General features: G+C 34.2%; 1 protein-coding gene across 1 annotated transcript in view; it reads right to left on the reverse strand.

Moving 5' to 3' along the window:
• Nucleotides 1-236: 236 nt before the first annotated feature.
• The window catches only part of LOC128167014 (xylosyltransferase oxt-like), a 33,187-nt gene continuing 6,880 nt past the window's right edge, over nucleotides 237-26,543 (reverse strand). The window contains exons 2-12 of the mRNA XM_052832503.1: nucleotides 22,727-23,060; nucleotides 21,878-22,006; nucleotides 8,711-8,875; nucleotides 7,222-7,391; nucleotides 6,783-6,982; nucleotides 6,541-6,621; nucleotides 5,970-6,186; nucleotides 5,242-5,418; nucleotides 2,823-2,928; nucleotides 2,263-2,600; nucleotides 237-1,524 (exon numbers count right to left, since the gene is read on the reverse strand). Coding sequence (XP_052688463.1) covers nucleotides 862-1,524; nucleotides 2,263-2,600; nucleotides 2,823-2,928; nucleotides 5,242-5,418; nucleotides 5,970-6,186; nucleotides 6,541-6,621; nucleotides 6,783-6,982; nucleotides 7,222-7,391; nucleotides 8,711-8,875; nucleotides 21,878-22,006; nucleotides 22,727-23,060 — 2,580 coding nt within the window. The 3' untranslated portion in view covers nucleotides 237-861. The remainder of the gene's footprint in view (nucleotides 1,525-2,262; nucleotides 2,601-2,822; nucleotides 2,929-5,241; nucleotides 5,419-5,969; nucleotides 6,187-6,540; nucleotides 6,622-6,782; nucleotides 6,983-7,221; nucleotides 7,392-8,710; nucleotides 8,876-21,877; nucleotides 22,007-22,726; nucleotides 23,061-26,543) is intronic.

Here is a 26,543-nt window from a genome sequence, read left to right on the forward strand (position 1 = left end):
AGAATTCATCTCGTTTATACTGGAAACACAATAGACAGACACGTAGATATTACAATACTGACCATATTCAATTTAGTGAGAAAATTGATAACAAAAAAGTTTGCTGAAAAACAACCATAAATGCAGTTTTGAATAACATATTAATAAATTTGAATGTGGCCCCCCCAAAAAAGGAATGGATTCTTTTTGATGTATTGAAGCTTGATGAGAAAGCTTTGGTCTGGTTTCATGTAATTGCTTCATGTTAGCCGTAGAAATCGTCTCTGTAATACACGTAACTGTAGCTATCAAAATTTGGGATTTTTATTACTACATGTAGCTGTAATCATGAGATGAGATCAATAATCAGTGCATGCATTGTACATAAAACCTGTATTGGGGTTGATTGTTGTAATGGGATTTTTCTGTATACCCAGGGTACTTAGTTACTGTACTAAATATCTATAGATAAACGTAATAATTATCACTTTTTAAAAAAAATATTATCAGTATGTGAGGTCTACTTTTGGGTTAAATTGATCAAAATGATATCTTTTAAACTAAAACACAGTCTTTGGATTGCAAATACTAGTAAGTGACATGAGATATTAAATGAGGGTGGATGGGATTATTTGTCGTAATAGTTGACTAATAATCTGTACTGTTGTCTATCTTAGGCATATGAATGGCTGAAATGGAGGACTTGGAATCTGTAAAGGTAATCTGTAAAGGTAACTATCGTATGAGGCCAGTAAATAGGAACTATTGTGAAAGGCAAGTCATGGATTAATTGCTGTAATGGAGCACTTGGGATTTGTATCAATAACCATCGTACATGTATAAGGCCAGTGAATTAGTTTATATTGGGACCTATATCAGTAACTATCGTATGAGGCCAGTGATGGGGTTAACAGCTGTGATGGTTGACTTTGGATCTGGTGACAGTGAACTCCATGGTGACTCCTCACACTTTTTGACAGAGGTGCAGTTGCTGCTGACAGCTCCTGTTCTACATATATCCTGGACACTCCAGAACTCGGCACACAGACTGTCCGTCCACTCTTCCAGCGTGCGCCCATGCTTCTGACCATTCTCATCCGCTGCTGCACGTGCTTCTCTCACACTGGTCACTCTTAAAACTTCCTCAAATTCTGAAAAATCTTGTTTTGCATAATACCCAATAGGTCCATTATGATGAAGGCCTGCCTTCCGCGAATCTAAGGGATTTCCTCTGAACACAGCTAAAGGAAGCACAAGGAAATTCACCTGTGCAATGACCTCGTACCTGTACATAAGTACACAAGCCCACACACCTGGTCTCAGTGGCTGCTTCAGCTGGGGTTTGAATGGTCCTATTTGACCCTCACTTGTGATGTTGATATCATAAGAAGCAGCAATGACCTTGGCTGGGTCAATCCAGGCAATGGAGACTACCAAAGGTGTACCTGGTCCCCACGTATGTCTCAAAACCAGGTCACTGTATGGACCTAATAATTGTCCATAATTTCGAAATATAGCTTCTTTCAAGTCAAAGTCACTCCCAACCTGGAAAATGTTATCAAATTGTATAGTATGTATATTGTACAAGATTTGTATATAAATACAGTAAAATTCTAGGGACCAATGGATTTACTTTGTTATATCCGTAATTCGATATATCCGTATAACTAATTCGTAATAATAACTAAAGTGAATTCACTATATGCATGTTTTCTTTCACTAGACTATAATTTTTGTTAATTGAGGTTTAACCTAACAATACATTACTTTGATACCTTGTGAATTAAAAAATTTATATGAAAATAATTTCATTCAAACTATTATGTTAAATGGTACTGCGAACTTTTAAATTTGTAAGGAAGTTCGTTATAAAAGTGTTAAATTTCGTTATTTTTCACCTCTCAGTTCGCTAAATTTGTTATATCCAAATTCATTATATATAACCATAAATTATAACCGTAAAATTTTGCAAAGATTAGATAATTACGAATTTTACCAGGGACTAAATTAAACTTCGCTATATCCAAGAATTCGCTATATCCGTGTTTGTACTAAACAAGCTTTACTGTATTAACCTTCTCAGTTTTATTATTTTTCACTGAAAACCTTTTTAAAATCATTGCATTTATATATCATGATCAGAAATTAAACCAAAAAATGTTGTTACCCACTATATTAAGTAAATCTTCATTTGACTGCTACTGCACATGAACATGGATAGGTGTTTAACTAAGACAACTAATCTACTGATCTACATGTATGTACAATATATTTTGTAATTACCTCCAGGTTGATGAGCCTGCCAGCAGGCCCTGTAGGATTTATCACAGAATAATGCTGTCTCAGCATCATATGGCTCTCCAAAACTAATCTGGTCCCTTCTTTACTGGTGGTCTCAAACAACACCAGCAGCCCCTGGTTGCGGTCCCCCCTCTGAAACAAATGGACCTGGAGCACCTTGTTTGGAACCACCTGACACTGCCCAGTGGTGTCTGCCGCCAGGCGAGTGGTGGTTAGACGCATGAAAGACAGGTAAAAACTGAGGAAGGTGTCGTCCACCCCGGTGTGGCGGTCCAGGTGGTGGTACTCGTTCTGCCAGTAGCTGGTCAACGCCGTCACATCTGGAAACAGGTGTAAAGGTGTTAAACTTACCAATAATTTAATCTTAAATACACTAAGAAATATCACAGGTGAATTCCTTACTTCACTTATAAAAGTAGAATGGTATAGAGATATAAAAATTGATTCATGTTGTGTATCCCTCTATTAGGAAATAAAACAATTTCATGTACACTGAAAGAAAGAAATCATTATGTATCAGTATTCTTCATCTTTCTGCCTACCTGTCATCTCGTTTCCAAACAGGTACACATCCATGCTATTGATGATGTCCTGATTTACTGTTGCTTCAAACTTTCTACCAAAAAATATTGGCTTGACTTCATATGACTGGAAAAAAAATATATCCACACATATATTTTATCCATACATGTATTATCTTAATATACATATGATTTTATATTATGATATCATAAATCATTATCAATATACCGGTAAGTTAAAATCAGACAGCTGGTGACATGTGAAAGTCAGAAAAAAAAATCATTTGACTTGAGGATGTAACCACAACCAAGTAAAAAGAGCTTAACAGTATGGAATAATTAAAATTCCTAATAAGTTATCTATGAATTCACTTCCTCGAATGAAATGCGACAATCTTTGTTCATGAAAATTACACACCCATGAACCTTTAAAAATATTGAACTCACTAAAATATAGCCCACTGTATTACAAATAAACCCTCAGTACTAGCCATGTCCTGGGGGGAAAGAATCAGTGCAAACACATATTTACACACCAAAATTTACATATCAAATTCAATATGAGAAAAATTACACTCCCAAGAACTTTTAATAAGTTCCCATAGATCAGTACCTGCACTGTGAGGAAAGAAGCACCAGGTACATATATTGACTGACCAGGTACATTGGCCAGGTATATAGATAAACTGGCCAGGTACATAGATTAACTGACCAGGTACATAGGTTAACTGACCAGGTACATAGATTAACTGGCCAGGTACATAGATTAACTGACCAGGAACATAAATTAACTGACAAGGTACATAGATTAACTGACCAGGTACATAGATTAACTGACCAGGAACATAGATTAACTGACAAGGTACATAGATTAACTGACCAGGAATATAGATTAACTGACAAGGTATATAGAATAACTGACAGGGTATATAGATTAACTGACCAGGTACATAGATTAACTGACAAGGTATATATATTAAGTGACAAGGTATATATATTAACTGACCAGGTACACATAGATTACTGACTAGGTAAATAGGTTATCTGACCAGGTACATAGATTAACTGACGAGGAACATAGATTAACTGACAAGGTACATAGATTAACTGACCAGGAACATAGATTAACTGACAAGGTATATATATTAACTGACAAAGTATATATATTAACTGACCAGGTACATAGATTAACTGACCAGGTACATAGATTAACTGACCAGGTACATAAGTGAACTGACAAGGTACATAGGTTAACTGACAAGGAACATAGATTAACTGACAAGGTATATATCTTAATTGACAAGGTATATATATTAACTGACCAGGTACACATAGATTAACTGACCAGGAACATAGATTAACTGACAAGGTACATAGGTTAACTGACAAGGTACATAGAGTAACTGACCAGGAACATAGATTAACTGACCAGGTATATAGATTAACTGACAAGGTATATAGATTAACTGACAAGGTATATAGATTAACTGACAAGGTATATAGATTAACTGACCAGGTACATAGATTAACTGACAGGGTATACAGATTAACTGACCAGGTACATAGATTAACTGACAAGGTATATATATTAGCTGACAAGGTATATATATTAACTGACCAGGTACACATAGATTAACTGACTAGGTAAATAGGTTAACTGACCAGGTACATAGATTAACTGACGAGGAACATAGATTAACTGACAAGGTACATAGATTAACTGACCAACAACATAGATTAACTGACAAGGTATATATATTAACTGACAAGGTATAAATATTAACTGACCAGGTACATAGGTTAACTGACCAGGTACATAGATTAACTGACCAGGTCAGAAGTTTACTGACAAGGTACATAGGTTAACTGACCAGGAACATAGATTAACTGACAAGGTATATATATTAATTGACAAGGTATATATATTAACTGACCAGATACATAGATTAACTGACCAGGTACATAGATTAACTGACCAAGTACATAGGTAAACTGACCAGGTACACATAGATTAACTGACCAGGAACATAGATTAACTGACCAGGTACATAGGTTAACTGAGAAGGTACATAAAGTAACTGACCAGGAACATAGATTAACTGACCAGGTATATAGATTAACTGACAAGGTACATAGATAAACTGACCGGGAACATAGATTAACTGACCAGGTACATAGATTAACTGACAAGGTATATATATTAACTGACAAGGTATATAGATTAACTGACCAGGTACAAAGATTAACTGACAAGGTATATGGATTAACTGACAAGGTATATAGATTAACTGACCAGGTACATAGATTAACTGACCAGGTACATAGATTAACTGACCAGGTACATAGAGTAACTGACCAGGTACATAGAGTAACTGACCAGGTACATAGATTAACTGACCAGGTACATAGAGTAACTGACCAGGTACATAGATTAACTGACCAGAATCCGGTCCAGGTCCTGTGACAGGAAGTCGTTGGGAGAACAGCCGCACCAGTCCACCACGTTCTTGTGCTGACACTTACAGCCACGCTTCCTGTTCCAGTTCGTGACGTGGAGATTGTTCTCCATCCACTTGTCACAGAAATGGCTGTTGTGGAGCAAGGTGTGGAAAAAAGACTGAAAGTAAAAAGTATCACTGATATATCAATATGTTTTTATTTACTAGTATTTGCCATACTGAATAATGATATTGTAGATTCCTAATTAAACTCTGCATAAAATTGGAGAAGCACATCTAATAATTTTGTTATATCTCACTTTTATTTTTAGGCTATGTGTAAACTACATGACACTATGATAAAAATTTAGTATTCACGATATTATGTCCTTGCAAATTGATGGAAAACGATTGAATCGCGAAATTAAGAATTTGCAAAAAAATAAGGAATCTACAGAATTACTTTATAATAAAACAAAAGTGTATTTCATCTGGAACATAGATAATCAGTTATTGTTGACAAAATAATATCTTTTCATATTTCAATCATCAAATCAGTTAGAAATTATACATGTACTTTGGGATATTTTGGACTTTTATTAATCAAGGAAAAATGCACAACAGACACTCCACATGAATGAATTAAAAGTTCAATAAATCTTTTAAAAAGATATGGTATAAAAGGGTTTAATTTCAAAACTACAAATTTACGAAACTAATAAAGAATAACCTCCACTGGTAACAGTGTATATTTGTACAGTTTCTTTAGTCCGGTCAGGAGTTTATCCTTGGAGGTGACCACATAAAGACAGAAATGTCGGGGGAGGCCCACCCAGTCACTGCCCCCATCCACCTGGATCCCTGAGGGCAGAGTACGAGTTCCAAGCCGCCACAGGTGGTTGTCACACTGCAGGAAAGTCTGGTCCAGACCTTGCTTTCTTACAAACCTACAAAGTACATGTACATGAGGTATGAGGCTTTATCCTCATTGTATATGAAGTAACAAACCTGGAGGAAACGATTCAAGGTTTCCTTAATAGTATATTGCTCTAGCATTATTCTATTGTACCTGGTAGATTCAATCAGGAATATTATGTTACACATATTTAGTAAGTGGATTAAAGAGATTGTAATTTCAATATCATTGGTCAGTAAATAAAACCTCCAGCAACTGATATATGATAGAGTATTAATTTTTTTATCCAAAAAAGAATTCCCTTAACACTAATACTTAGAAGCTCTTAACTACATTCTCAGCATACTACACACTGCAATAAATCTGAATATAAACCCCAACTTACAGAGAGGTGTTTCTGCCGTGAGATTTCAGGAAAATATGACCTCTGTATTTTGATAAGTAGGACACCAAAGAATCTAGTTTCCTGTAAGAAATGAATAAGTTGATTTCATTACCTAAATGATCAAAATATTTTAACATTATGAATTGACAAAAACTGTATGCATAAAATACATCACAAAACGAGTGAACATTAAAAGCCATTGTCATGTATTTTATGATTACCATAGTATCTGTGTTTCTTACTTGATTGGATAGTCACTTTCACTTAGATTAACATAGTAGTCCCACATCCAGTCCATTTCCAGGGCCTCCTCAATGATGTGCAGATGGGCATCCAAAAGACTGGCTCCGCCCCATATCGTGGCAAATCGCTTACGCACAAGACGAACATTGGACAACAACTGCTCTAAGGGAAGTAACTCTCGAAAAAGATATTCCTGCCTCTAAGATAAAGAAGTTTGAACAACTTGACATTAATAAGAGGACGCAACTATGTGACTTTGAAGATGTTAAAACAAAAGAAATTTTTGTAAAGAAAAAAAATAATTTGTCTTTGGCAAGGTTGTACTGAAAACATGAAAAAATACCTTGATCCGTGTTTCTTAATTGAATACTTTTATTAACACATGATAAATAATGCAATGCAAGTTTTCTAAAAACAACAAACAACAGATTGACTTACTGCATCAACATGTAGAAGGTAGAAGTGGTCCCGGTGGTATATGGCCTTCAGCAATCTTCGCACCTGTCGGACTTGTCGGCCGTTCAAGGTCAACACAAACAGGACCCTGACCTTTGGTCGTACATCCTCCTCCTCAAAGTGGAGATTTCCTGGGCCATTACTGAACCGCTCTGAAAGTAGAATGTATAGCAAGGTTGATTTAAATGCAATAGTTGAATTAACCTTTAAAAGTTATGTCCCTCGGACTCCATCTTGGTTTGGGGAGGGGGGGGGGGGGGGGGGGGGGGGGGGGGGGGGGGGTGGTGGTTACAAATTTCTCACAGTAGCCTTTGTAAATGTAGTTTAGGTTCTTGTAACAAAGGAAAATATTAGGTTTTCTGGGGTTTTCTTTGCAAAGAGAAACAACTCAATCCAATTTTTGCAGAGTGAGGATAGATTTATATTGAGCATTTATTTATCATTTATCACACAGACTGATTTATATACTATATTGAGCTCTTAGTTAATTCACTTAATTGCATGGAAATGATCAATTTATAAACAAGTCTGAGCACTCAGTTAATAATTCAACACCAAACTGTAGTCAGAGTTCATCATGTATATTGATGTAGCAGCTGCCAGGCAATCACATTACAGCCATCTACTGAATTCAATTTCGTATATTGGTGCAGAGGGAGTAAAGAAATATTTGTTCAATATGCAAAAAGTAATTGATTTTAATGATGTTTCATCAACATACACTTCCTATATAATTGTTAACCTTATTTCCAAATAAACATATAAATGATTTTACCCTCAGATTATAACTACTTATTTATCTACAAACAGAGTTTTGGGGAAAGAATTACCAGGACTAAGTTTTAATGTTGTTAAGATGAGGTTAAGGCTCCTAACCATTATAAACTTTTTTTTCTATCTCTGAACAAAGGAGACTTTTATAAATTCCTTAATTTTCTATACAATTTTGAATACCATCAAAATTGTAACAGAATGCAAGTGATGTTTATCCTCCCAAAATGCCAATTTTGTTTTTAAAAGAAAAAGCAACGATAAAGCACACAGCTCCCTGCTTTCAATAATATATGTTATATGGTAAATTACAGTAACTGAATCTGTGGTACAAATTATTTCCAACTACATGTACCTTTCATAAATCTCAGTTTTATAGATAAGGTGGTGTCAAAATGATATTGAAAAGTCAGCTAAAAACATCTCATTCATTGGATATCTTACAGGACTTTGTCAATATCACTTTAAAATGGAAAATCTTACAGTCATTCTTAAAGCAAAAAAGATATTTTAACTTTACAAATTCAAAGCATATATTAATAAAAACAAAGCTTAATATTTCTGATGGCAAACAAAAGATGGAAAATAGCACCACTTATGTTTATAAATGTTAATTATTGCAATTTTTTATCACTTTTTAAATTCAGGGAAAAAAAGATTCCAAAATGCTGACACCACTAAAACTTTGGCCATTATTTACCTTGGATCCCTGTGCTGTACACATCATTAGTGAGGTATCCCCCGCAGGATTCCTTGGAATTTCCGGGACAGCGCTGGTTACACACTGCTCCTGTAGTTCCATGCTTCCCAAAGGAGTTCCCACACCAGCACTCCCTCCCATACTGAAGACCGGCATACCTAAAACCTGTTAATGAATCACAAACTGTATTTTTCTTATTTTACACAAGTACCTAATTCTGTTTTTCCACTGTTTTGTATCAAATCGCAAGAATATAAAATCATAAATGCAGAACTTTTTTCATATTTTAATTTTTCTTTTATTTAATCACTTACTGTGGTTTTCCTAATTTAGGCATTGAAGTACTTATTAAATGATCCCCCTGTTTTGTATCAAATTGCGAGAATTTTAAAAATAATGAATGCTGAACTTTTATCCTAATGTCTTATAGTTCCCAACTCTTAGAAAATAAAAGTGAGATTTTAAAATCCGCAAGGGTTGCTTTTCGCAATTTTATGCAGATATTAATTCCTCACATTTAATTAGAAATCTACGGTATCATACCACCCACATTCTTTACACATGTACAAAAATCACATGTCAAACTTTCCACACACCACTTAATTATAACAAGAGGCCCATGGGCCACATCGCTCACCTGAGGAACAATAGGTATGATAAAATCAGCTTAATGGATTCATAATACAAACTATCTGGACAATGTACAATAATACATGTAGATCCTGTATAAATAAAATCCATTTTCCCCTGGATATTCTTATGTTTATAATCATTAGTCCCTTTTCTAACAAGATGATTTTATAGTCTTATCATATGTTGAGTATTGCAGTTCTCAAAATGATCCTTAACAATAGTTTATATATTAGATATAAACGTACATCAAACTATGAACCTTCTCGGGAGGCCAAAGAATTGTCCTGGGGCCAAAGTCTTAACAATTATAAAGAAACATCTGGCTGATTAGTTTCTGAGAAGATTTTTAAAGATTTACCCTATATATTCCTTTGTTAAATTTTGACCCCCCCCCATTATGGCCCCACCCTACCCCTGGGGATCATGATTTTCACAACCATGAATCTACACTACCTGAGGATGCTTTCACACACGTTTCAGCTTTCCTGGCTGATTAGTTTCTGAGAAGAAGATTTTTAAAGATTTACTCTGTTTATTCCTATCTAAAACATCGACCTCCCATTGTGGCCCAAACCTACCCCCAGGGTTATGATTTTCACAAATTTGAATCTACACTACCTGAGGATGCTTCCACACAAGTTTCAGCTTTCCTGGCTAATTAGTTTCTGAGAACAAGATTTTTAAAGATTTACTCTATTTAATTATATGTTAAACTTCGACCCCCCATTGTGGCCCCATTCTACCCCCAGGGGTTATTATTTTCACAACTTTGAATCAACACTACCTGAGGATGCTTCCAAAGAAGTTTCAGCATTGCCGGCTGATTAGTTTCTGAGAAGAAGATTTTTAAAGATTTACTCTATATATTCCTATGTTTAACTTCGATCCCCCATTGTGGCCCCACCCTTCCCCCGGGGGTCATGATTTTCACAACTATGAATCTACACTACCTGAGGATGCATCCACAAAAGTGTCAGCTTTCCTGGCTGATTAGTTTCTAAGAAGAAGATTTTTAAAGATTTACTCTATATATTCCTATTTTAAACTTCGATCCCCCATTGTGGCCCACCCTACCTCCGGGGGCCATGATTTTCACAACTATGAATCTACACTACCTGAGGATGCTTTCACACAAGTTTCAGCTTTCCTGGCTGATTAGTTTCTGAGAAGAAGATTTTTAAAGATTTACTCTATATATTCCTATGTTAAACTTCGATCCCCCATTGCGGCCCCACCGTACCCCGGGGGTCATGATTTTCACAACTTTGAATCTACACTACCTGAGGATCCTTCCACACAAGTGTCAGCTTTCCTGGCCGATTAGTTTCTGAGAAGAAGATTTTTAAAGATTTATTCTATATATTCCTATGTAAAACTTCGATCCTTCATTGTGGCCCAACCCTACCTCCGGGGATCATGATTTTCACAAATTTGTATCTACATTACCTGATGGTGCTTTCACACAAGTTTCAGCTTTCCTGGCTGATTAGTTTCTGAGGAGAAGATTTTTAAAGATTTACTCTATATATTCATTTGTTAAACTTCGACCCCCCATTGTGGCCCCACCCTCAGGTGAGCTAAAAAGGTTAAGTTTACAATACAATAAGTTGTTAAAGTTGGTTTCTGGAAGAACAGACTTTGAAAATTTTCTTAATAAATATTGACAAATATTTTACTTTTTTAAGCTTTAGTTTTTAAGATCTGTGTACAAACATAGAATTGTGAGCAAATCGCTGTATCTTGCTTATAATTCGAAGCTTAACACTCAAATATGGTTAGTAAATAGAAATTGTAAACAATTAAACACAAGAAACATGCACTACATGTATAACAAATAAAGAACACAATTTATTTTTTCGAAATGAATCATATATATATACATGTATATTTCCGTCAGCGATATCAAACTCTATTTAAACTGAATAAACTCGAAAAAATGCCGAGCATCTCAACAAAACCTATTGCATTAATCTACATGTACCATTACGCAAAAGATAATGCCGAATTACCGATAGAATGAATTGTATTTCAGTACCCGTCCCCTACATCCGATTTTGCTTAATTTGCGCAGGTAAACAGTTAACTGTTTGATTTACCGAAGTCTCTGTTTGATTTGATACGTAAAAATCACGAAATACAGACGATAGTTTCCAGGTTACAAAGCATAATGAGAACGAAACGAAAATCAGAACAAGCTAACACCAACGTCATGTGTGAAAACTGTCAACGCATTGAAATATTTAGCCTCAATTTACTTCACAAAATCGGCACCAATATATTTTGTATGTTTCAAAATTTCCCTTCATACGCGAACTGTTGCACAACAAGCAAATTCATCATAGTCAGATCGACCCTTTTTCGTATAATGTCATGGCTGCTTTAAACAAAGAACCTCGTTTTAGAAGTATGGAATCATTTTACCGGATGCCGAACCCGAAGCTATTAAACTGATTGAAACACGCATTTCCTTTATTATTATTTTCGTAATAACTCAGATTTGAAACAAAATTTCCACTTAATTTTTGCAATTTATATTTTCCTTCCGATAAGGATAATTTATGCTAAACTATGTTGAATTTGCCTCGGTAGTTCTTGAGAAGAAGATTTTTAAAAATGCACCCCCCTTTTTCTACAGTTTCAAGGTTTTCTCCGCTTTGAATACAGATCAAACTTTTATTTCTGCAATTTATATTCGCCCTCCCATAAGGATGATTTGTGCCAAATTTGGTTGAAATTGGATAAGCGGTTTTAGAGAAGAAGTTCAAAATGTAAAAAGTTTACAGACGGACAGACGGACAGACGGACGGACAGACGGACGACGGACAAAATGTGATCAGAATAGCTCACTTGAGCTTTCAGCTCAGGTGAGCTAATAATGTACAAGAGACTTGTGATAAAATCTTGTATATATAGCTGGGTCATTATCAAAATATGCAGACTTTTGAAAAATGTAAAACATGAGAAAATTATTGCTGAAAAAATTACTTTAATTGCAAAAAACACATTTAACAAACAATGAAGTATAACATCTAAAAATTTGCAAACATTGGAATCTACCATTTAGCTGATAATTAGACTAAAATGTAATGAACTGTAAACATTTGGTCAGTGGTGTAACAGGCATATAGTATAGGAAAAAATTCTTAAATAAAATAAAATAATTCTTTTAAAATGATGGACATAAAGTTTATATCAACAAACTTCATTTAAAGTTATCAGAATTAGATAACAGAAAATATTTGACACATTTACATAGTGACCAACATAACATTTGAGACAAAGTCTTGATGTTACTCAACAAATTTTTAATTTGAGCATTAAAAAGAACACAACTGGATTTTTCTTTTAATGGAGCATAAAAAAGACATTACTATAAATGCACTGGTGTTTTCAAATATACATGTATCATTGCCAGTTAAATTTATTTGGAGAAAAATGTACACGTTACACCACTGATTATTATGTTTTACCACTGACTTAAAGTTACACCAATGACCTAGCAATAATAAATAAGAGATAAGCGCATTAAATTTTGTAAAATAAACTAATCTCTATTTTTGATTGCATTTAAAACATGATAAATTTGATCTTAAATAAAAGTTTTCGTACCTCATTCTTTCATAATTTGAAGAGAGATACACTGTTACACCACTTATAATCAGTGTTACACCACTGACACAAAAACGGCATGTAGATGTTTTTTTACACGAATTCACTCATTCTTTGATGTTATATTTCATACTATTGGCATCCACACACTTTTATCTACTTTGTATCGAGTTCGAACTTTCTTTGGCTCATCAATCTCACAAACAACATCGTCAATACTATACCCGCTAATATCAATCATACATTTTGGATAATAATATTGAAATTTCTCCAATTTTCTCCAAAATTTATGCATACAACTCGTATTCACTTCCTCTTTGTTTATATATGTTTCTTGAAGCTCAGCTAGCATTTGTTACCTTTAAGAATTTGAAAGATTTTAATATAACATAATAGGGAATGTGAAATGTCAGTGGGATAACATATCTTATAATACACTATAAGTCATTAAAAAGTTTGATTTTTTAATAAACATAAAATGTGGATAATTTCATTTCTTTATTAGAATAAATTTGTTTTTACTTTTATCTTTTAATCAAGTATTTAAACGAGTAAAACATAATTAGAGCATACAAAATGTCAATGGTGTTTCAAATAATGTCAATGGTGTAACAGGTCCCATTTTCCAGATTAAGAAAACACAATTGCAATTAAATAGTCAAGCTTTCTTTATTGTGACAGTGTCTAACTTGTAAAATTGATAAATAACAATTGTTCAAAATGCTCAAAATATAAATGAAATGGAAGGAAAAGTAAAATAATTAAATAATGTCATGTGGTGTAACAGTTTTTTCAGTGGTGTAACAACAATTTTTGGTTACACCACTGACCGTTATACCACTGATGTATCCATAGTAAATGTAGCAGTATGACCCAAGAGAACAGATACTACACAAAGCTACATAGCCTATGTTATAATGTGATAAACATTCATCATTTATGTGAAAAACTTTTTTGTTCTTTCATATTAGAAAACCTTAAATAGCACGTTATCCCACTGACACAGTTTACATTGTATTTTTCGGAGTATACTAACATTTTCTGCCATATTTTCTATCACAATGATGTCATCACTGATACATTTATCTTTTTAGTAGCAGGGAATGATGTCACTATGATGTGGGGGATTCCAACTGTAGTACAATATTATTTACTTGATGTATTTTAAGATATTTTTATATAATTTGCCTTGTAACACCAATGACAAAAATTTTTTGTACAAGGATATATCTCATCAAATTCATTGTTTTTAAAAGAGAACTTGTTAAGGAACATAGCAGAAATTAAAATATGAATGTTGTTTTGAAAATTAACGATGATTTTTGGAATAAAACATCAATATTATTGAAGATATTGTAGGGTAAAGACGTTGGAAAAATTTAATGACAACATAAATTCACTGAAATCTCATAACAAATAATATTTTTTTTATACTTTAAACAGTAAAATTGTCCATTAATTTGTTCATCAATATAGGTTTAAGTTTCTAAAATCCAATGGTACTGTATATATTCCCCAGAACATTATTTTTCCCCCTTTAAATTGACACTGACACAAAAGGCTGCATATTTTGAGAATGACCCATCTAATGTCTAACGTATAAAACATGTACAAGAATCACAAATCAAACACCTGTATCTCTGAATACTTTAATAGAATCACCTATCAAAGCATTTATTCCTAAAGGATGTACACTCACCTGTCTGTAAGCAGTAGTCTATACACTGCTGTATAGTACATGTACAGTGTACTTGAAGTACACTCACCTGTCTGTAAGCAGTAGTCTATACACTGCTGTATAGTACATGTACAGTGTACTTGAAGTACACTCACCTGTCTGTAAGCAGTAGTCTATACACTGCTGTATAGTGCATGTACAGTGTACTTAAAGTACACTCACCTGTCTGTAAGCAGTAGTCTATACACTCTAAAAAAAGTTTTACTAAGTAATCATTTTTTACTTAAAATCATATTAATAAGTAATAGGTAATTACTTAACATTTACTTACAAATTTAAAACAATTACTGAACTTCATGTCAATTACTAAATAAAAATATTTTACTTACATTTACTTAATGTGTAGAAATGTTTTACTAAGTAATTCCTTTTTACTGATTATTGTTATGAAAAAAGGGACAATCATTTACTAAAAACAAAACATGATTTACTAAGTAATTCCTTTACTGATACTTGTTATGAGAAGGAACTATCATATACTTAACATGATTTACTAAGTTATTCCTTTACTGATATTTGTTATGATAAAGAACTATCATATACTTAAAGCAAAAAAAGACTTCCTATATAAGTATATTGAGAGAGAGAGAGAGAGAGAGAGAGAGAGAGAGAGTTAGTTTGCACACAGACAGGTTGGGCAATACAATAGGAAATTTGAAAGTGACTAGCTTTTCAGAAATGGCATATATCTCCTTTGCTTTCAAAAAGGTATAATAGTGTCTAAACCGCTTGATGTTGAATCATGAAGATTGAAGAATTTTTCGTATGCTGTTCAGTATTGTTTGTACTTTTACTTTTGTTTCAATGTTACGCTACGCGCGCGCTGATTGGTCGATCAATAGCTAGCCGCCAATTTTCACATTCGATGCTGCCGTGTTGTCTGCCATCACCGAGATGGTAAAATGAATGAAAATAAGGGAATAAGGCTGTGCACAAGGTAAAAGAATGATTGTCAATGGAGTGTTTACTTCTGGAATATCCACGGCTAAACAGGTGACGAATATAAGTGAATGAATCGAGTCTCAACACCCAAGGCCACTGCATGCATCATCTCATGCATGATCATGAGCACGTTTTTGAAAAAGTAAGTGAAGTAATGAAAATATATTCGTTGAATGGCAGTTTGAACAGTTTTTGGAATATAAAACGAAAGACGGTGATCTTTTATAATGAGTTTAACAGTTTAAGGCCGTCCCTATGACAATAGACCAATCCACACTTTACAAAAGTTATCTCCCTTGGCCGCCATCTTTGGGGAAAAACCCATATATTTCTCACAGTAGCCTTTGTAGTTTAGAGGATTGTAACTTCGTCATTTGACATTAGAAATCGGTTTCCTTTGTGAATTTTGATTGCCCCAAGTTGGGGCAAACTACACATCAAAGGAATAAATTAAATCCTAAGAGATTTCTTCACAGGACGCCCAAATATGTGGTTGCATAAAGAAGGGAAAAGTTGTTTTTTTCCTTTTGACCTTTGGGTTGACCCCGCAAAGGGGAACAACTTTTGCAAAGTGTGGATTGGACTATGCCGGGTGTCGAATCAAGCAAAAAGCTCGTTATTGACATCGTTGTGATGCATGAAAAAATAATTTGAATTCAAAATTTATTTAAACAACGCCAAATTAAGATAATTATCATTACATAGTGTGTAAGTACATTTTATATGACTTACATTTTTATTACTTAAATAAAAGAGTTCATGTTCTACTCACATAGTCAGAGTTAGTATTGCAAATTTGTAGCTATATTGATATAGATTAATAGATGGAGTAAGTACGATATATGATAGGCTAACTTGTTTTTCTTAGAAACTGCTTTAAATTTAAAAAAAAAAAGTGCTTATATGAAATCCATTTATCTTCCCAATAGGTGTCTGTCCTGGTGACCGGGTTACACAGACCTAAAGAAAACCTTGCATGAACAACTAACTGATTTTATGATCAAATGATGCAAACAAAAAAGAGTGAAAACAGAATTTGTGTAAGACTATGTAGAAAAGCATATAAAGAACAGTGCTGAAGTCTGACCATTCCATTGTGGATATTATTGTGATATTCGGCTATTTGTGTGATATTGTTTATGTGTGAAATTAAATCGGAGAGCACATACAGGAGACTGTCATAAAAAAGACATCAAGAATGCCTTAAAGATTGCCGTGATTAATTGTAATATGACCAGTGACCTTGCAAGGCTTAATTGAGAACTATATGGTTTGAACTTCGCTCATTGTGAACTTTTGTCCAAGTCCATCTGTGCATGCATGTTGTGATCAAACTGCATTCAAGTTTATCAATCTGCAGCAACAAATCATCACCGATTGGTTGAGTACTATTAGTCAAATTTCATTATGGTTTGTTCATCAATTTTGTGTTTATTTTTGAAATTTATAAAATGTGCAAAATTCAAAGTTAATAATTTTTACTTGTGTCCTTTATCTCAAATTTTGCTGCAACTGTTTAAGTTAAACATCTTTGTTAATCACCAGTAGAAGTTATTTGTAAATTGATTAAAAAGCATAGTACATGTATGAGTAACTCATTATTAAATAATTATATGTAATATCTTAAAGTTGCTATGTTTATCTGTAAGCTTGCGGTAACTGTTTGTCGCAAATTTGCAGCAAACTCTCTGCAAATTTGACCTTGCATTAAAATTTTGTACAAATTAACGTCATTTTCTTATTAATGGGCCCTATTTTCTGCTTTAAGTTGTTAAATATAAAATTATCTGGAATCAATTTAATTTCTTCCTAGGTATATCTATTTTTTCCTTATTTTTATTGTTTTATATGGTTACTTATATTTCCGTGCATGTTTGATTGTTTACAATGTACATATAGTTGTGAGTCATTGCGTATTTTGCCATGCATATCCTGCAAAATGTTTAAAAATGCAATGTTGAGGTATGTTTTACAACTAAAATTTTGGTTGTTGTGAAGGAAACGAGAGAATTTCCTTTCAAGTGTATATAAAAATGTGAAATACGATTTTTCTATCCATTATTTTTTTTTCAGTAAAGCTTTAAATTGCAATTATTACCAACATAATTTCTATATACTGTAGCTTTTTTAAAGAACTTTCTTATCTGGAAAATTAATTGCAATTTTTATGATTTCTTGAAGTAATTACTGTTTTCTCTCAAGTGGACATTTGTTGTAAATCCAAGCTAGTCAAATTAGCAACCTTGTACACATAACATTTTGTTAGCCAATTTATTTATATATGTGTTATGGTATTACAGATTTATTGATTTACACAGTTGTCTGGTGTTTTTTTTCCCTAAAATTTTCTTTGTTCACAGTTATCAGAGAGTGCAAGGAAACAGAATTTTAGACGTTCAATTTTTAAAAACAATGTGATATAATAATTGGAGAATAATATGTCTACAACAAGTAAAAAACAAATGGGTAAACCATATTGGTATGAAATAAGTAAATTATTTAGATAAAATAAGTATTGCTATTACTTAATTAGAGAATATTTTAAAATAAATGAATTTGATTACTTGAAATGAGAATTATATTGAGTAAATAAATAACAAGTATTTATATACATTTTAGTAATTGCAAACAAGAGGCCCATGGGCCACATTGCTCACCTGAGGAACAATAGGTATGATAAAGTCAGCTTAATGGAGTCATAATACAATCTGGACAATGTACATTAATACATGTAGATCCTGTATAAATAAAATCCATTTTTCCCCCTTGGAACTCGGATAGCCCTGATTGCTGAAAATATTTACAAGAGCAGACTTTAATCACCGCTCCTGCACATATATAGGGACTCAACGTTATCCAGGCAGGGATGACCGCACACCTACGCAACTCAACAGGTACCAACGTTAATGCAAGCAGAGATAACGCAAGCAGGGATGACCTCACACTTGCGCCAACAGCTCAACCTAACGCAGGGAGTGCCGCACACTTGCACTAGAAAGGCCAGAACACCAGCAGGGATGACCATACACAAGTGCTCCGCCGCAACCACCACCAATACAAGCAGGTATGACCGCACACTTGTATCAATGCGATACAGGGCAGAAATGACCGCACATTCAGTATCGTTGGTTAGAAAAACACGTAGACTAGAAAGAGAAGGGATGTCAACACCCTCAATCTCTCCGTACCTGTTCAAGCTTAACCCCAAACAGTCACTCGTTGCAATGCAATAGACACTGTCCCTATATATGTGCCAGCCTAAAATAATTCATAGTATCTAAAAATTGGAAATCAAAAATAAACAAACTAATCCAGCCTAACCCAAAACTACTTATGCAGAACAACTTATATACATTGAATATTTATTATTGTATAAAAATAATCATCACATTAATTGGTTAACAGTGGATGCATTAATTAAAATAATCAAGAATCAATAAATCAAGGGCAATAACCCAAAACAGTAATACAAAAAGATTCTAATGAAAAAAAAGCTGCCTGCTTCAATTATATAGTCATATCACATGTTGAGTATTGCAGTTCTCAAAAAGATCCTTTACAATTGTTTATATATGGGATATTTAGCTACATCAAACTCTGAACCTTCTTGTGAGGCCGAAGAATTGTCCTGGAGCCAAAGTCTTAACAATTAAAAAGAATCATCTTGCTGATTAGTTTCTGAGAAGAAGATTTTTAAAGATTTACTCTTTATTCCTATGTAAAACTTTAACACCCCCCCCCCCCCCATGTGGCCTCACCCTACCCCCAGGGGTCATGATTTTCACAACTTTGAATCTACACTACCTGAGGATACTTCCCACAAGTTTCAGCTTTCCTGGCTGATTAGTTTCTGAGAAGAAGATTTTTAAAGATTTACTCTATATATTCCTATGTAAAACTTTAACACCCCCCCCCCCCATGTGGCCTCACCCTACCCCCAGGGGTCATGATTTTCACAACTTTGAATCTACACTACCTGAGGATACTTCCCACAAGTTTCAGCTTTCCTGGCTGATTAGTTTCTGAGAAGAAGATTTTTAAAGATTTACTCTATATATTCCTATGTAAAACTTTGACCCCCCATTGTGGCCCCAACCTAACCCCAGGGGTTATGATTTTCACAACTTTGAATCTACACTTCCTGAGATGTTTCCACACAAGTTTCAGCTTTCCTGGCTGATTAGTTTCTGAGAAGAAGATTTTTAAAAATTTATTCTATATATTCCTATGTAAAACTTCGACCCCCCATTGTGGCCCCACCCTACCCCTGGGGGTCATGATTTTCACAACTTTGAATCTACACTACCTGAGGATGCTTCCACACAAGTTTCAGCTTTCCTGGCTGTTTAGTTTCTGAGAAAAAGATTTTTAAAGATTTACTCTATATATTCCTATGTAAAACTTCGATCCCCCATTGTGGCCCCAACCTAACCCCAGGGGTTATGATTTTCACAACTTTGAATCTACACTACCTGAGGATGCTTCCACACAAGTTTCAGCTTTCCTGGCTGATTAGTTTCTGAGAAGAAGATTTTTAAAGATTTATTCTATATATTCCTATGTAAAACTTCGACCCCCCCTTGTGGCCCCACCCTACCCCCGGGGGTCATGAATTTCACAACTTTGAATCTACACTACCTGAGGATGCTTCCACACAAGTTTCAGCTTTCCTGGCTGATTAGTTTCTGAGAAGAAGATTTTTAAAAGATTTACTCTATATATTCCTATGTAAAACTTCGACCCCCCATTGTGGCCCCAACCTAACCCCAGGGGTTATGATTTTCACAACTTTGAATCTACACTACCTGAGGATGCTTCCACACAAGTTTCAGCTTTCCTGGCTGATTAGTTTCTGAGAATAAGATTTTTAAAGATTTACTCTATATATTCCTATGTAAAACTTCGACCCCCCCTTGTGGCCCCACCCTACCCCCGGGGGTCATGAATTTCACAACTTTGAATCTACACTACCTGAGGATGCTTCCACACAAGTTTCAGCTTTCCTGGCTGTTTAGTTTCTGAGAAGAAGATTTTTAAAGATTTACTCTATATATTCCTATGTAAAACTTCGACCCCCCATTGTGGCCCCACCCTACCCCCGGGGGTCATGAATTTCACAACTTTGAATCTACACTACCTGAGGATGCTTCCACACAAGTTTCAGCTTTCCTGGCTTTCTGGTTCTTGAGAAGAAGATTTTTGAAAATTTCTCAAAATTTTTCATTAATTTCTAATTATCTCCCCTTGAAAACGGGTGTGGCCCTTAATTTTCACAACTTTGAATCCCCTTTGCCTAAGGATGATTTGTGCCAAGTTTGGTTGAAATTGGCCAAGTAGTTCTTGAGAAGATGTTGAAAATGTGAAAAGTTTACGGACAGACGGACAGACGGACAGACGGACGGACAGACGGACAGACGGACGACAGACAAAATGTGATCAGAATAGCTCACTTGAGCTTTCAGCTCAGGTGAGCTAAAAAAGGAAATAGTGAGTAATAAATTTGTCTACTACAAGTAATTAAATTACCTATAACAAACCATATTAGATAAACTAATGAAAATAAATGAATTTGATTACTTGAAATGAGAATTATATTGAGTAAATAAAAAACTTATTTATATACATTTTAGTAATTGCAAAAAAGTAAATAGTCTACTACAAGTAATTAAATTACTTATAACAAACTGGTTTTGATTACTTAAAATAAGTATTAAATTGAGTAAATAAATAACCAATCTGTATATACATTTAAGTAATTGCAGAACTGATGAGTAAAATAAATCATAAGTAATTGTATTAGTGGTATTTACTAATTCCGATTCCAATTACTAAACGAGATTGCCTTTTACTTGCTATTCTGACTAATTGTATTACTTAATGTTTATAGTTTTTCTTAATTCAAATTCTTATTTTAAAAATGTATAGTAATACTTTTTTTAGAGTGTACACTGCTGTATAGTACATGTACAGTGTACTTAAAGTACACTCACCTGTCTGTAGGCAGTAGTCTATACACAGCTGTATAGTATATGTACAGTGAACAATAAGTACACTCACCTATGTAAGCAGTAGTCAATACACAGCTGTATAGTACATGTACAGTGTAAACATCTATCTGTAAGCAGTAGTCTATACACAGCTGTGTAGTACATGTACAGTGTACTAATAGAACACTTGCCTTTCTGTAAGCAGTAGTCTATACTCATCGGTATAGTACATGTACAGTGTACTAAATGTACACTCACCTATCTGTAAGCAGTAGTCGATACACGTCTGGGACCAGTTTTCTGTGGGGAGGGTCTTCTGGTGGGTCATATCCCGGTCCTCGGCATCGTCAAGGTAACAGCCGTAGTAATGACCTTTAGAGTGGTTTCCTGTCAAACACAAAGGTCACATCAACCACAGTAATTCAATTTACTGCTATCTGTACCAAACTAGGAAATATGATGCTTGTATGTTAAAGTTTTGCTGCCAACCAAATTTTAAGTTGAGTCACTTTTTGACAGAATCACCACCAACAGTTTAAAACATTAGGAGAAATTAGTTCAGTTTTCATATGATGACCATGTTTTTAAAATTGAAAATTGTATTTCCTGTTAAACATGTTTAAGATACATGCTATGTACATGAAATTAATCATAGATACATGTACATGTACTGTTCAAATCTATTTAATTTGAAAAATTTTCTGAGAAACAATACCCCATAATCATGCAATGCCTCTTAGCATTATTCAGTTCAATACATATTCCAATTCCAGTCATATATGAATCAGTTTAAATAACCGAAGCAACTTCTCTTGCAACAAATATTAATAATCCAGTTGCGACAATTACTAAATTCAGTTGCCACAATTACTTCTGATGCAAAAAATACTCCTGTTGCTAATCTAGATCAGGACAGGTTTGTTCTGTTTTTTCATTGAACTTATTATCATTAAACATTTTGCAAAATTCTTCATGTGTAACAAGAAAACATAAGATCGTTTCTTTTGTTTGCTACAAATACATTGTGGTCTAACTAAAGAAGTCAAAAATTCATTGCAGACTATCCTTGTACATACATGTCTCTGGACCCACCTACAAGTAACTCACCTTTGAGATGACAAGTGTTGGGGAGGGAGCCTGGGTAGACCCCTCCCTCCTGAATCCCGCAGGCTACGTCTGCTATCTCCTGCTTACACTCCCTGGTTGTAGCTCTCTCAATGGCTGACATTGCCTGAGCACTCTCAATCTTACAGGGAGGAGCATAACCCGCAAGGAGCTCTGATTTGATTCCAAAGCCCTCATTGGACAGTTTTTCTTCACTGGCCAGGACCTCTTCAGAAAGGTCCTCCCCTTCGTTGGCATTACCGTCCTCATCTTCTTGTTTCTTCTCCTCAGAGTCCTCCTCAATCAGGACTCTAGTATCTCTCACCTCCTTATGTGACTGTTAAACAAGTTCCATACAATTGTCATTAGTGACAATAGTGTAAGTATGGTAAAGATATATAGCTTTCCTTCTAGCTCTTGCTTCAGCTTATGGGTTAGATTGTTTGAGTGCCAGATTTGTATGCGAGAGGACCTTAGTTAAAGCAACAACATATCTCTTGTTACAATAGGTCTCACTTACATATTTTAATTCAAAGATGTCTAATAGAGGAAATATTTCAATTACCGGTATTTTTTGATCAATTACTTTACCATATATACTCGCCTATAAGTATTGTTCGCCTATAAGTCGGTTTCAATTTTTCAAGTTTATTTACAAGATTTTGCCATTGACCCTCTTATAAGTCGGGTAATTTTTTCTGGATAATCAGTCTACAGATTGTCAATCAAATAAGCACATTTTATCAAGCATGACTATATTCTAGATAAAAAAATATTGGTGTTTGACCCCACTGTTATCATTTCTAGATGCAATGCATTTTAAAAGTGTTGTGTTCAGTTAAGACATCTATCCTGGATGAATAACTTTCGATTTTGGACGCCATTTTTTTTTAATGATACACTAATGAAACTTGGTGTAAGCTTTAAAAATATTTAAAATACTATTGAAAATAAAATGATAGTGATTTTGATCCCCTGTTGACTGATTAAGATGGGTTTGTTCCCGTTTTGCACACATTTGTAAATAAGGTATCGAAAAAATGTGTGCGAAACGGGAATTTGACCAGGTGAGATAATTGCTTAATTGCTATAGCCTATATTACAATTCCTGCGAGGGCAATTGACAATAAAATAAATAAAACATATCTATACTCGCAACTGATATTTACATTTATTTTATGTTACAATATTACTTGCATAAAATCACATTTACATAATGATTGACATCCATATTAATGAATTTGATTTTAAACATCAATTTGGTCATGAACAATTTTATTACAATCATGTATTTTTTAAAACATGAATATTGCAAATATGTAGCGCCTTTGCTTAAATTACTGCCTATAGGAAGCACATGTTAAAAGTTTTAAGAGAAAATATCATAGGTTAATATTTAATTATTGCTTTTGCTGACATAAATGGAGGAAATGCGTCTAGTGAGAACGCTGCTAAATATTTTTCATTTATGTTGTGGCTTGAATAATCGAAGAAATAGACAAACTGTATAATGATAAATCGGCAATTTTATATGCTTCAAAAACTGTTAAGATTACTTCACAAAACCTATCAAATGAAGACTTAATTCATGCATTTTCAACCATTTTCAGATTGAGGTATATCGCATCAATATTAAATCTAAGTACTGAAGAACTGACGGGAGTTGATTTTGTCGATGTTTATTTATTTTAAAATCAATGATATGTTACTTTGCTTGACAAGTACATGTAGTTTCTAATTTGAATTACGCACATTTTTATAATATGAATTTTTTGGACTTTTTCGACAAGAATGTCGAGAAACCCCCATTTGAATCATGTTAAATAATATTTAAAGATAAAATTAATTAAATCAAACTATGTATCAGTAATAGAAATATTTCTCGAAAAATGTATGGATCCAAGCAATATTGAACTCTAGTCTCGTTCAACCAAACGCACGGCTGACACCGTAAATCTCCGACAAGGATTTACGGAGACAGCCGAGCGTCGAGTTGAACGAGACTATATTGAACTCTGGCGTAGGAATACATACGCCTACAAAAAATATTTATAAAACAGAACAAAATATCTTTATTCTTCTTGTTCTATCGTTAAGGCGTTGATAAAACACAGGTAAAAATCCAGGTAAAATCTTTGACCGAGAGGAGACTATAATTGCTATCACAACACAAATCACACCTATTGTTCAATACCCAATTATCAAATGTGTGCAAAACAGGAACACACCTTAAGATGGTATAGCCCCTTTTAAAAGTGGTGTGTTAGCTTGTGTTGTTTTAGGTGACATGCCACCTACAGCCACCAATATAGCTATTATCACCTCAGGTGTAATTAATTATGAATAATTATAAAATGATCTTTATTTTTTTTAAACAAACCAGCAATTATTCTTGTGTTTAATTTTTAAGTATTAAACAGAAATCGCTGTTCTGTAATCCCACTAGATCGCTTTTAGACGCCATGTTTTTTAATAGTTTTCTGTGAACAGAGTTATCTTTCTTAAAGTTTGTAACTTAGTTACGATTTTGGACGCCATTACATTTTTTAAACACTCATTACAACTTGATTATAGCTCAAAAACTATTTTAAATGCTACTGAAAATAAAATGACAGTGATTTATCCCCTACTGACTGATTAGGGTTGGTAATTAGCCTCCTAAACTCAATGTTGGCTTGTGCTGATTTAAGTACAGTTAAACCTACAGCTATTATTCCCTCAGGCGTAAATAATTGCCCGTTTAAATATAAAATACTATCAAATAAACCTTGTTCATATTTTAAGAAATACAGTTGAAACTTCTATGTATTTATTAAGTGTTTTATCTTTTTAGTAAAATAAAAAAATTAAAATTTTTTGACAGGGTGCGTCTTTTAACCCCAAGGAACCCCAAGGAACCCCAAGGAAACCCCAAGGAAACCCCAAGGAACCCCAAGGAACCTCAAGGATACCCCAAGGAACCCCAATGACAAAAATTAATAAATTTTAATACCCAAGGGGTCTTATTGGACTTCAAGGGTCACCTCTTAGTACCCCAAGGGTACCCCAAGGAACCCCAAGGAAACCCGTAAGAACCCCATGGAACCCAAATGATAAAGTTATTAACCAGTGATACCCCAGGGGTCTCATTCAAATCAAAGGCTCACCCCAAGGTACCCCAGTGATAGAAATTAATAACTATTTATACCCAAGGGGTCTCATTTGAATCCAAGGGTCACCTCGTAGTACCCCAAGGATACCCCAAGGAACCCCAAGTATACTCGTTAGAACCCCAAGTAACCCCAATAATAGAAATCAATAACTAGTGATACCCCAGGAGTCTCATTATACCCCTATACCCCCACAAATGAAGTTTAGGGGGGTATATTGGTTTCACCCTATCCGTCCGTCTATCCGTCTCTCTGTAGATGCAACTTTGTCCCCCCTATAGAATTTTTTACTACTGCATGGAACAGTCTGAAAATTTGTACATATGTTGATCACCATCTGAAGATGTGCACCTGTAATTTTTTTTAGGATCAGACAAGATTTAATGATTTTATGACAGTTTTCATTTTCCTCATTCTATTTTTTGTTCACTGATGTTGAAAAGTAAGGGAGGTAATCCTTACAGATTTTATTAATTAATTTATAGCATTAAAACACCCTAAAATATATTTATATAAATACATTCAAATGGAGGTTTTTTGTCTTTATGCGTTAACTAAATTTATCTTTTATAAGTATTCTATCAACTGACAATGCAGATTTTTTGTTTGTCAATGAAAAATTCTTAGGAGCTGGCTGAATTCATTTGTCCTAAGGGGGCCATTATCTGAGC

The sequence above is a fragment of the Crassostrea angulata genome, chromosome 10 (assembly GCF_025612915.1).
Source record: "Crassostrea angulata isolate pt1a10 chromosome 10, ASM2561291v2, whole genome shotgun sequence".
Lineage (NCBI taxonomy): Eukaryota > Metazoa > Mollusca > Bivalvia > Ostreida > Ostreidae > Magallana > Magallana angulata.